Source organism: Hibiscus syriacus, unplaced genomic scaffold (assembly GCF_006381635.1).
Source record: "Hibiscus syriacus cultivar Baekdansim isolate YM2019G1 unplaced genomic scaffold, ASM638163v2 tig00110450_pilon, whole genome shotgun sequence".
In the NCBI taxonomy this organism is placed as follows: Eukaryota; Viridiplantae; Streptophyta; class Magnoliopsida; order Malvales; family Malvaceae; genus Hibiscus; species Hibiscus syriacus.
Window position 1 is genome coordinate 8,485,949 of NW_024062743.1, and position 11,313 is coordinate 8,497,261.

At 31.3% G+C, this 11,313-nt stretch overlaps 1 protein-coding gene across 1 annotated transcript; it reads left to right on the forward strand.

Moving 5' to 3' along the window:
* Nucleotides 1-2,098: 2,098 nt before the first annotated feature.
* On the forward strand, nucleotides 2,099-6,485 carry LOC120125973 (zinc finger CCCH domain-containing protein 21-like). Its single transcript, XM_039144284.1, has 4 exons — nucleotides 2,099-2,232; nucleotides 3,286-3,416; nucleotides 3,694-3,796; nucleotides 6,104-6,485. Exons 2-4 carry the CDS (start codon nucleotides 3,313-3,315, stop codon nucleotides 6,260-6,262), a joined length of 366 nt encoding a protein of 121 aa, XP_039000215.1. The 5' UTR covers nucleotides 2,099-2,232; nucleotides 3,286-3,312; the 3' UTR covers nucleotides 6,263-6,485.
* Nucleotides 6,486-11,313: the final 4,828 nt, after the last annotated feature.

The following is an 11,313-nucleotide window of genomic DNA, read 5'->3' on the forward strand; positions in this document are numbered from 1 at the left end:
ATAATACAATAAAAATAAAGGCCCAATCCTGGAGGCCCGTTTACAAATACAGAGGCCCGTTTTCCAGATCTAATATAGGAAAAATTTTAGGGTTCACCAGCCCTAAAGCTATTACAGTTGTCGCCTCCAGGTGCCCCAACCGGTGACTGCCACGACGCCTCCTCCTCCAATGACACCTCACCACCGCCGCTGTCACCATCAGATCTCACCAGAAGACTCCAGAAACCACAGGAGAGCCGCACACCTCGCCCTATGGTGAGTCACCATAGTAGATCTGGTGACTCACCAAAATGAACGGTGGTCCAAGGCCTTCCGAGGCCTATAAAAAGTCAATCCTGCAAAGTAAAAAAAAATGAGGGAGGACAACAACAAAAACACGGAAGGAAGAGCGGGAAAAAGAGCAGCAAACAAAACGAAAAGAGAAGAAATGAGAGGAGATCTTACCTTCGTCAAAGCCCAAACGTCGTCGGAAAAGTTGTTTTATCGAAGGTAAAATCTTAGATCTAGGCCGTTTTGAAAATTTTTAGGGAAAAAATCTCAGATTCGGGTAGAGGGTTAATAGATCTACGTTTTGAGCTATTTTGATTTTTCCGACCACAAATAGTGACCAAAATAGTAACCGGCGGTAGTAAATAGTGACCGGCGGTTGTCGGAATAGTTACCGGTGAGGGAGTTTAGAGAGAAGGGAGAGCTTCTCTCTCTAAGGAGAGAGAAGCAAAAGATGAAAATAATGGAAAATGGGCATTTAAGGCCTATTTATACCCTCCTCAAAACTACATCGTTTTGGGGAGGGAGTGTCTGTGTAATTTCAGGATTGATAAATCACGTCTGTGGTCTCTGTTTTCTGTAATCTTCCATAATAGTCACCGAAATCGGGTTTCTATATCTTTTAATTTTGTCTTCGCATTTTATTTATTTTTATTTTAGTTACTACCCGTATATTTATATATATTTAAGGTAAATATTCATATTAGTCCTTATAATTTTAATAAATTATATTTTAATCTAAATAGTAATTAGGATTAATTACACTGTTAGTACTTATATTTTATATTATTTCGAATTAAGACTACCTTTTTTATTATTTTTTAATTTAATCCTTTAATTTTAATATTTTTAATATTTTCATATTATTAGAGGATTATTTACAACTATAGTACTTTGCATATTAAGTGTTATAATAGTAACCTTAATTTTTATATTTTTTTGATTAAATCATTAAAATTATTATATGTAATATGGTTATTTTATTTTATACAATAAGTCATAAAATATTTCCTTAACTTATTAAGAAAGTATTTTAAATGGTTTGTTGGTATAAAATAATATTCTTAATTTTTTATGGGATTATAAATTGAAATTAATTACAAATTTATTTTGGGCGTTATGGGGTGCTAATCATTCCCCACAAGTAACCGACTCCCGGACTCATTTTCTGGTAAGTAGACCCTTTTTGTGTTATTTTAATATTACTTTTATAAATTTTATTAAAATAACAACATTTTTAGTGACCAATCACACATCGATTAAATGATTGGTGGCGACTCCTCAAAATTATGTTTTATCTTATGCCAGAAGAAAAATACTTACTTTTTTAAGACATGATTTAAAAAATAACGACATTTGTTTTCGCCAGACGAAATACCGTCTAGACAATGAGTATGCTGAGAAAATGCACCAAATGAGCCGGATAAAAAAAAAAACTCAGCAAATCAGCACTCAAATCTTTCACACTTCAACAATTGTTGTTCTTTTCTTGATGGTCATTCTCTTACATATATACAGTCTTAAAGATAATTTTTATCAGCAACTTGTAATGGCAGGGTATGAATTATACATGAAATGGTTATATATAATTATACATAGGGGTGTTCAAAAATATTTGATCCGAATGATTTAACCCGATTATCTGATTCAAAATTACAGGGTATTTATAATAAAAATATCTGAATTTAAGGGTCGGGTACTCGGTCAGCTGCTTCTTTGGGTTTCTAAGTCGACCCTGGTCAAAAAATCTCTTTTAACGGGTACCCGACTTCTTTTTTATTTTTATATTATTTTACTAATAAACAAATACTATCCCGTGTTTTAAGCTTCCCCAAATCTAAATCCCTAATTTTCTCCAGTTTTGCATCTCTCTCAGTCTCACTTTCTTACTTTGATCGTTACCCGACTACCGTGTTGCCTCGTTCGTCTTCACTCTTCAATTACCCTCACCAGTTTTCTCGACATGTAAATCTCTTCAATTACCAACTTAATCTTTTCAAGTTTTCTCGACATGTATTAGGTTTGCAATTTGTCCAATTTGAATTAGCAAATCTCTTAAGCATTTTAGATAATCTTTGTTTAGATTTGAATTAAAATAATTCTGTTTAGTTTATTTTTTTTATAATCAAGTTAATCTTTGTTTAGATAATCAAGCTTCATTTACAAGATTATACTTCCTTGTTAGCAAGGACATAGCCATGGGTCTCAAACCTGAGTTGCATGGTATAGAGTGTTGAAGCTTAGATTTCAAATTCCATAAGCAATACTTTGTCGTAAGCTTATTTCAGCCAGTTTATCCAGAAAAAGATCAAAAAGCAATAACAATCAGACCAAAAAAAAGTAGAATATTTAACCTTTTCATTTCTTGCTTCTCTGCTCCATAAATATGAACAGTTTTCATTAAGGATAATGTCTCTTGAGCCACCTATGAAATAAATATTGAGAAACCTTTCAACTTATTGCTAGAAGCAGAAAAGAAATGCAAGATGAAAACTACATAGTTTATATCAAACACTTCATTGACAGAAGCACCAAATTAGAGATTTAAATTATTGAAAAGAGACATTTAAATTATTGAGTTTATCAATCTAAACATAACTTTTCATAGCAGCTGTAGCAAACTTATTACTCTTTATATATATCTTTTAATTACTCTTTACAATAATTTACATATATATCTCTATTATGCTCTGCTATGATTAACGTATATGGTATATTATTGTTATTATCGTATATATATATCTCTATTGTGCTTTGACATGGTTAACGTATATGTAATTTACAATAGTTTACATATATATCTTTTAATTACTCTTTACAATAATTTACATATATACCTCATAATTTTCATTTTGTAATAGTTATTTACATATATTATTGTTATTAACGTATATATATCTCAGGTAATACTTAGATTTGCTGGAATCAATGTGCTATTACTCCATCCTTCTAACATGGGTTTTACTTTATTTTCATTGGTATTTAAACTACCTTAACATTCTGCAGCTTTGTCTGTAGCGTGCCAAATTAAAAACTTCAACTACTATGACCCCTGAATTATTTATGGAATGGAAGAAGAAGAAGATAGCAGAAAGAGATGAAGGTTTGGCTGCACAGAGAGCAGAAAGGGCTAAGAATGACCGTATGAGGTATGACACTTCATGGCATGTTTTCCGTCACGAGCATTTATAAATAAAAAGTTTATGCATATGTTTCTCTGACTACTCATTCTTCTTGAGGTACCTTTGCCCAAATGGATATGGGTATATGACCTCCAAAGATCCTCCAAATATGTGGAAAAATATTTAGAAAAAGCTAACCATACTTGTGTCGGGTAAATACCCGTACTGAACACTCCAAGTAACATAGGCATCTGTTTTCTTTATTGACAATTGAATGCTTTTTTTTTTTTTGGGGTTTGTGCAGCGGTCGTGAACTATTTCTGTCAGATGCTAGTTTATTTGTGGATGATGCTGAGGCATATGAGAAATACCAAAGGGAGGAAGAATCAGATGCTCCTGAAAATAAGGTACTCTTTTGCTTGGCATTTTTCATATGTTCCTTGAAGCCAAGAAAGCAGTTGTTAGGATGGATGGCTCTTTCATTTTTGGACGCAAGATTAGAGTTTCGATGGCAAAATATAAGCCCAGGCAATCCTTATGGAGAAGAACTAATACATCCTTTCAGTGGAAGGATAGGGAGGTAGCTGAGAAGAAGAGTTACATATCCTCGATAGAAGGGGTGGTTGATGAAGATAAATTAAGTGTTCTGGAAAATTGCCTTGTGTGTTGGTGTGTTGGTGTAGGAATTTTGTCTCCATCTCGAACCTCGCAAGACAAATGCATGAAAAAGGTCTTGAGGGTTTTTCATTGATGAGAACTATTGAAAATGTTGTCCTAATGTGTTTTGAATCTTCGATGTTACTGAATAGAATGAAGGTAGAAAATTCGGAGTCTCTGGCAGTGTGGTTCGACAGGATTGAATCATAGTAAAAAAACTTGATAGCTGAGAGTCGGCGTATATGGTTGGTTTGCAAAGGTATTCCTTTTCATGCTTGGAGCTGTGATACCTTTACAAACATTGCATCAAAGTGGGGGAAAATTATTGCAATCGATGAAAAGTCCCAATATCCATCGTCCTTTGATCGGGTTAAAATCCAAATCTTCTCAAGTATCATCTCTAGAATTGATGAGGTAGTACGATTGAAGGTTGAAGATCAATCGTTTGACGTCCTGGTTCGCGAGATCGATCCGAGTTTCAAGCCTATTCCTTGGGTTCTCGAGGAATAGGAAGAAGACACGATTGCCCAAGACAACGAAGAATCTAAAAATCAAATGTCGACCATGGCTACATTGGCCATCTCTAATACTCAAATTGAAGCTCCACACAATGGTCAATGCTCCCCTGAGGCTACACCGGGTTCCTCAACACTTGGATTGTTGGAAAACTTGTTGAATCATATTGGGAAATAAGTTGTTACTAGCGGTGGAAACAATGGTGGTGAGATGTGTTTAGCTTCAAGGCCATGTTCAGTTTTGGAGTCTTCATTACCTTGTGCCCTCAATCAATCATATCAAAACGTTGAGGTATCTCATGCCTAGGAAGACGGTCTCAATAGTGGAGCAATAGGTGATTCTAATCGGTTGCAGGGGAAGAGTCTTCAAAAGGGATCAAAGTGCGGAAAGAAAAAAAACATCGTGAATCTAAAAGTAGAAAGTAAAAGGATGAAGTGGCTTAACTGTCTCGGACGAATATTGGGTTTAAGTCTAATAGCGGTTTTGGAAGGAGTTTTTATTGATTGGAGTGTTCCGTTAGGAGTCGGTTGTGTTTTTATCTTTAAAGATTAATGTACTGCTTTCGAATATTTTGGTTTTTAGTGATGTGGGGCTTGGGATAGGTATGAGAGGGTTTCGAATAGGGTTGACCTTGTAATATTTGGATGTTTAAGGGGGACTTAGAGATTTGATGGTTTTGATGTGGTGTATGTATCTTATTGGGGTGTTTTCATACAAGGTGTAATGGTTATATTATTTAATAAATCATGAGGTACTCTTTTCTTCCTTTCAATATTCGTTGACATACGTTTTAGTATGTTGATGATTATGAAGGAGGTTTTTAACGAGGCCTCCAATTCTGATAAAAAAAATGTTCCTTGAAGCACCTGTGAGCTTCATTAATCACTCTGGGAAATACTATTAATAGACTTAATAAGATTTTCCTAATTTTAAGCAACGTAAATTGTTGTTCACTTATTTAAGAAGGAAAATATGAAAACTAGTATTATGCTGCCTCAGATGCTGCTAAGTTACGAAGTACAATATTGAAACCACATTACATTTTAATCGTGTATCATTTTCCACAGAATCATGCCTCCACTCCACATATTTTTTACAATGAAAGTTACGCAAAGCTAACATGAAAACTTGGTCCGAGGAAATTAGAGTAAAGACTAGTAGAAAGTTTTTTTGTCTTTTTTAAATATACCAATCTTCAAACAGCTTAAAACTGTCCCTGCTACTGGGGATTTTTATGTTTCCTAACCTTGCCCTGGCTTGATCCTCCGAGCTGGGTTGATAAAGAGCATCTCCCTGATCGTGGTCATATCTTGCACATCTTCTTGTTTGCTGTCACCTTTAAGGAAAACTTTTGCCTCCCCACCTTTTTTTAAGTGACTGATATTATGGGAAAAAACTCATAAATATGATTGGTTCATGGATAGAATTGGAACGCATGCATTGAATGTTATGCTTTTAACACTAATATGCCTTTGGCGTATTGATGGGTGATGTACTAGACTAGATGCTGAATATTTATTGTTTTGCACGTTTATGTTCAGGCCAATAATTCAGCTGCTGCTGCTGGACCAAATGCTTCAGCAACAACTGCTGTTGATGCCGAAGCTCTTCCCGATGATGATGATGATGACGATGAACTAGACATGGATGAATTAGATGAACTTGAAGCAAGCTTAGCAAAAACGTCAATTCAAATTTAGGAGCTTTCTCAACCATAATTTTGAGATGCAGTCTTCAGTCCACATGCGTTTTTAAAGTGTCCTACACATTTCTTCCCATCGTGATTTCCCTTAAGACCACTGAGCTTGGTGTTATCCTGGTAGAGCTGCAGCCATGGCTATTATTTTGTGTTGAAGTTTAGCTATAAGCCTAATGCTGCGCCATCATGTTGTGAAATTGGCAGTTGTATCTCGTTTTTGATCCTGGGTATAAATGACGATGATCATGATTATTATGATTCTGGTTTCTTATTCGTTTACTCAAAGCTGGATGGATTCTCTTATGTTGTATAATCCCTTTTCATGTATTATTATTATTATAATGTAATTTACACTGAGGTATTGTATCATATGTTGTCTGATCATTTTCTGTTGCCATATTGGCAGCGTCATAGATGCATTTATATATATATTTTTTCCGATTGTATAAGCTTCATTGCTCTGAGTTATGGTTGAAAATGGGTGGAAAGAAAAGGCAGTGATGCTCCTTACCTCTGTTTTGTGGCATCACCACCCTTTTTTGTGCCCTCTCGCCATTTTTTTAAAGATTACGAGATTAGTATTATCCTAATTAATGACAATATACACATTCTGTAAACGTAATTATTCGAATTCAAGATTTGGAGGAAAATAATACTTTCTTTAAACTTTTATATCATATTGATTATTGGTTTGTAGCCCAAATGTCTTGATATGCTCTTCGTCTGCTTAATCGGTTTCTATGGTTGTGAGTTGATGATGAAGAAAAGCGCCATTGTGGTTCACTGAAGAATTCTAGCAAGGACTGACGATCATACGGATTCTTTAATATATTTGTTATTTTTCAAAGTCCAAAACAAGCCATGATGAGTGTTCTTAACTAATAATATTTTCTCGTTAATTCTTCGATCTTGTGGATTTATTACTATTGATTTGGTTGTATTGTATTTATTTTCGTGCAAGATATTATTTTTCCAGAATTAGCATTAAAAAGGCACATTTTGTATTTTTTTTATATTATTTGGTTACGACTGGAGACATGGGCACGAATCTGGGCATGACACAGTCTGACGTGGCAATTTCTGGAAGATCCAGTCAACAACAGTTTTCTAGAAGATTTAGTCAATACATTCTGAGAGGTGGACGGACAGTGATATCTTGGGAAATTTATTAGAGTTTGAATTTAAAAAACATTTAAAATTATTTTTAGGATATATCTCTTATTTTTTTAGGAATTATCTTTCATTGTTTTTAGAATTTTGAAAGGCTATAAATACCCTTTTAGGTTAAGCCGAAACATACATTCAGATTTCACTCTCTTCTCTTTTTTTGGTTTTATAAAGTTCTTATTTTCTTTATTTTCAAAGTTTTCGTTTTTATTTTAAGTTTTATTTTTAAACATGCTAAGTATGACTTTTTTCATGCTTAGTTAATTTTCTCATAAGCCGAAAGGCTAAGCGATAACACAATTCAATATGTGAAAACTGAAAAGAACTTAACATCTTCAGGATGTCATTCTCAGTTTTCTGAAAAAACTTGGATAGATAATCAACCTATCCTTTTAAAATCAAAGCACTTTCAAATCAAAAAGTCAACATTTATTTGAATGTTGTTATGATTTAAAGTTGGGAGGAAAGATCGACGAATAACAAATCCGACTTCTTGTGAGCACACTTAGCGGTGGTCCGCTGAGGGACACTGAGATCGAGTTTGATTCTCAGAGAGAGAACAAAATTCGAGTCAGGCTTTTCTAAAACTAAAATTGTTTTTTCACTAACGACAATTGTCTTAGTTTGTTCAATTAAAAGTTGGATTTCCAAAGATTGGCTTTTGGAAAATCAGTTACCAAAGTGAAAAGCAAGATACATGGATAATGCCTTGTAGTGAAAATCCAATTTCAATGATCAGAAACGAATTGAGTCAAAAGGAGGCTTGAGGCTGCTTTTTACTATAATTATTTTTCAATTCTTTGTTTTCTTTCTTAATTTTCGCTTTAAATTATTTTTCCTTATTCAAGCATTTTAATTCAAAACCCCCATTCTCTTTTCTACATACCGCCTGGTTTAATCAATTCAAATAGAAATTTAGGAATTTTTCTAAGTAACTGAGGATCGACATTTACTTCTCTTTACTGCGAATTTTTTATATTCTATTGGGAAGAAGAAATTTATTTTGGCATTATAACGACAGTTGTCAGACCTAAAATTTCCTACGAAAACAAACAAGATTTTTTTTTAATATATTACATTTTTTGTATCATTTATTTTACATTGTTTGTATCATTTGTCCTACTTAGATTATTTTTTCCTATTTAGGGTCTGTTTGTTTTATTGAAAACATATTTTGAAAAATAAATTCCGTAAAATGAATTACATTTCTTGAAAAATAATTTATAGAAATTATTTTACGATGTTTGGATGATGTTGTGTAATTCATTTTCTGAAAATATTTACAAATTTATTTAATATCATTTATGTCAATATTATTATTAAAATATTATATCTATAATTTTGTAAATAAAAAATATTATGATTATTATATTTTCTTGTAACAAAATTATTATAAATTATATTAATTATTTATTAAAAATAATAATAAATTATTAATTATATTAATTATTTATTAAATAATAATATTATTCAAATATTAAAAATTATAATATTAAAATAAGAATATTATATTATATTTTAAGGAATATATTAAATATTCAATTCAGTAATTATTATTTTTATGAAATTAATAAATAATATTAATTATAATAATAATTTATTATATATTATTAAAAAATATTACATATTATAATAATATAATTATAACAATAAAATATAATATTATATTATTAAAATTATCAATAAATATAATTTTATAATTAATATTTTATTAAAATAATACTATAATAATACATTAATATTAAATATAAAATAATAATGTCTTGAGTGTTTCTACTTTGAAGTGAAAAATTCATAAAATGACTTACGGAAAATCAGATAGTAAGTCAATTTTCAAAAAATACAAAAGAAATTCAGTTGACCAAGAAAATGAATTACATTGACCTTTTGTTTTCCGCCTACTAAACACAGAAAAATGAGGAAAATATTTTCTGAAAAATCAATTACAAGGAAACAAACAAACCCTTAAAGTTTATTGTTATATCGTTGTTTTATTTAGAATTTGAAATTTAAAACTTAAATATAGAATTTAAATTTTAGAGTTGTAAATCTTAAAATCTAAGATGCAAATAATTGAATTATATAAAATAGATTTTACATGATTAATGTATCAAATAAATATATCAAAATATTTTTAATACAAATTATTTATTATTTATTTGGAATTTGAAATAACTTAAAGATAACTGTAAAATATGAGGGTTAACTATCTAAATAGTAGCTGGCACTTATTTTGATTGCCCAAAAATCTTCATCCAAAGGTTAAACTTCAAATAATGATAATAGCGGGCTATCCAATCACTTAATCTTAAGGTGCTTTTGTTTTAATAAAAAATAGCTTAAATATAATAGAGAAGTTAATAAATAAAAACCTTTTGATTGGCACGAGAATTTGGGCACCGAGATAGTAATTAATTGAATGTTGAGTTTCCATTTCCTTCTCCAAGTTGGTTTGTAATTAATATATCTTTTGACATTTTTAATGCCTACCTCGTAATTCTAGTGATTTAAGCATATATCAGAAACATGTATTTTATTAATGGAAGTGACAACGTTGGATGTTACCACGATACGCAACTTGTCTCTTTTTCTTAAGAAAAAGTTTTTGCTCCTCATAGCTACTTTCACAATGTGGTTAAAAAATTTCATTATTTAACTCGTTATTCGTTAATTTTGTTAAAATTTTTCTCTACTCATACTTGTTAAAAAGAACTTATCGCTCCTCGTTGTTCGTTAAATTCGATGCTCATTGTTTGCCTTGTTTCTCGTTAAGTTCACCGGAATTTTATTTTATTTTCTTAACTATAGGTAAAATTTACTCTTACTATATGTAGCTTAATATAAACATAAATTAATAAATTTAATCAAAAAATATCAAAAGGATGTATGAAGCAATTTCAAAGTCTAAACTCTAAAGTGACAACCCACAAATATATTAAAATAATAAATAGGGTTTGATTTTTAGGTATAGTAAAATATTAATTAATAATTTAGTTTTTTTTGTTTATTAAAAAAATTAATAGATTAGCAATTTATCATCTTTTATTATTATTTATTACTAGTAAATTAATAATATTTTGAATGAAATAATTTTCTAACATAACTACTAAAAGTTATGTAAAATGAATTAATTAGTTGCTCACGAACTTATTGAGTCGAGTTGAACTTTGCTCGACTCTACTCATTAAGGTCTAGAGTCGAGTCAACCCGAATCGAATTTTTACTGAGCTTTGACCGAGTCGAGTTCGAACTACTCACGAGCTACTCAACTCATTAAGCACCCCTAATTCGGATAGGGTTTGTTCAATAACTATATTAGTAAAGAAAATACTCATATGTAAGATTCATGTGATAACGACTTTTTGGGCCGACGATAGATTTTGAAAATATTGTAAAAATGAGAGTTGTCACAAATCATTTTTAAAGTGATATTAGACCACATAAAATTGTATAATTTAATAAAATTTCATTATTACTAAAATATCAGTTTTAGTCTACGAAATCAAAAAATGAGTTTGCGAGTTAATTACCTGTGGGGAATAATTAGCAATTTGTAAAAGATCAAGGGACTGGTTTACGAAAGTCTAGTCCCTTTTCTTTTATACCAATTTAGTTTCCTCAATTAATGTTGAGCTTTTGGGGAATACAAGTTTCCCATTTTTGAAGCATAGTAATCATTCTGTGATAAGATTTTGAACCTTTTGCTTTATGATCCCACAATTCTCTGTAGTGTGACTGAGATCATCAGAATGGTATCTACAAGAATTTTTTATACCATTCCAATTTGGTCATAAATAATTGTTGGGCCTTCGCGGGATTTTTGTTAAAAGGTGATTCTGGAAGAGAATGGTAACAAGTCAGAATACCACCCGAGATAATTGAGAC

What these genes read in the sequence shown, in the direction of transcription:
- LOC120125973 (XM_039144284.1), top strand. Translation starts at nt 3,313, where the DNA reads ATGACCCCTGAATTATTTATGGAATGGAAGAAGAAGAAGATAGCAGAA. An exon ending in GCTAAGAATGACCGTATGAG is followed by an intron (nt 3,417 to 3,693) that starts GTATGACACTTC and finishes GGGTTTGTGCAG; the next exon opens with CGGTCGTGAACTATTTCTGT. An exon ending in CAGATGCTCCTGAAAATAAG is followed by an intron (nt 3,797 to 6,103) that starts GTACTCTTTTGC and finishes GTTTATGTTCAG; the next exon opens with GCCAATAATTCAGCTGCTGC.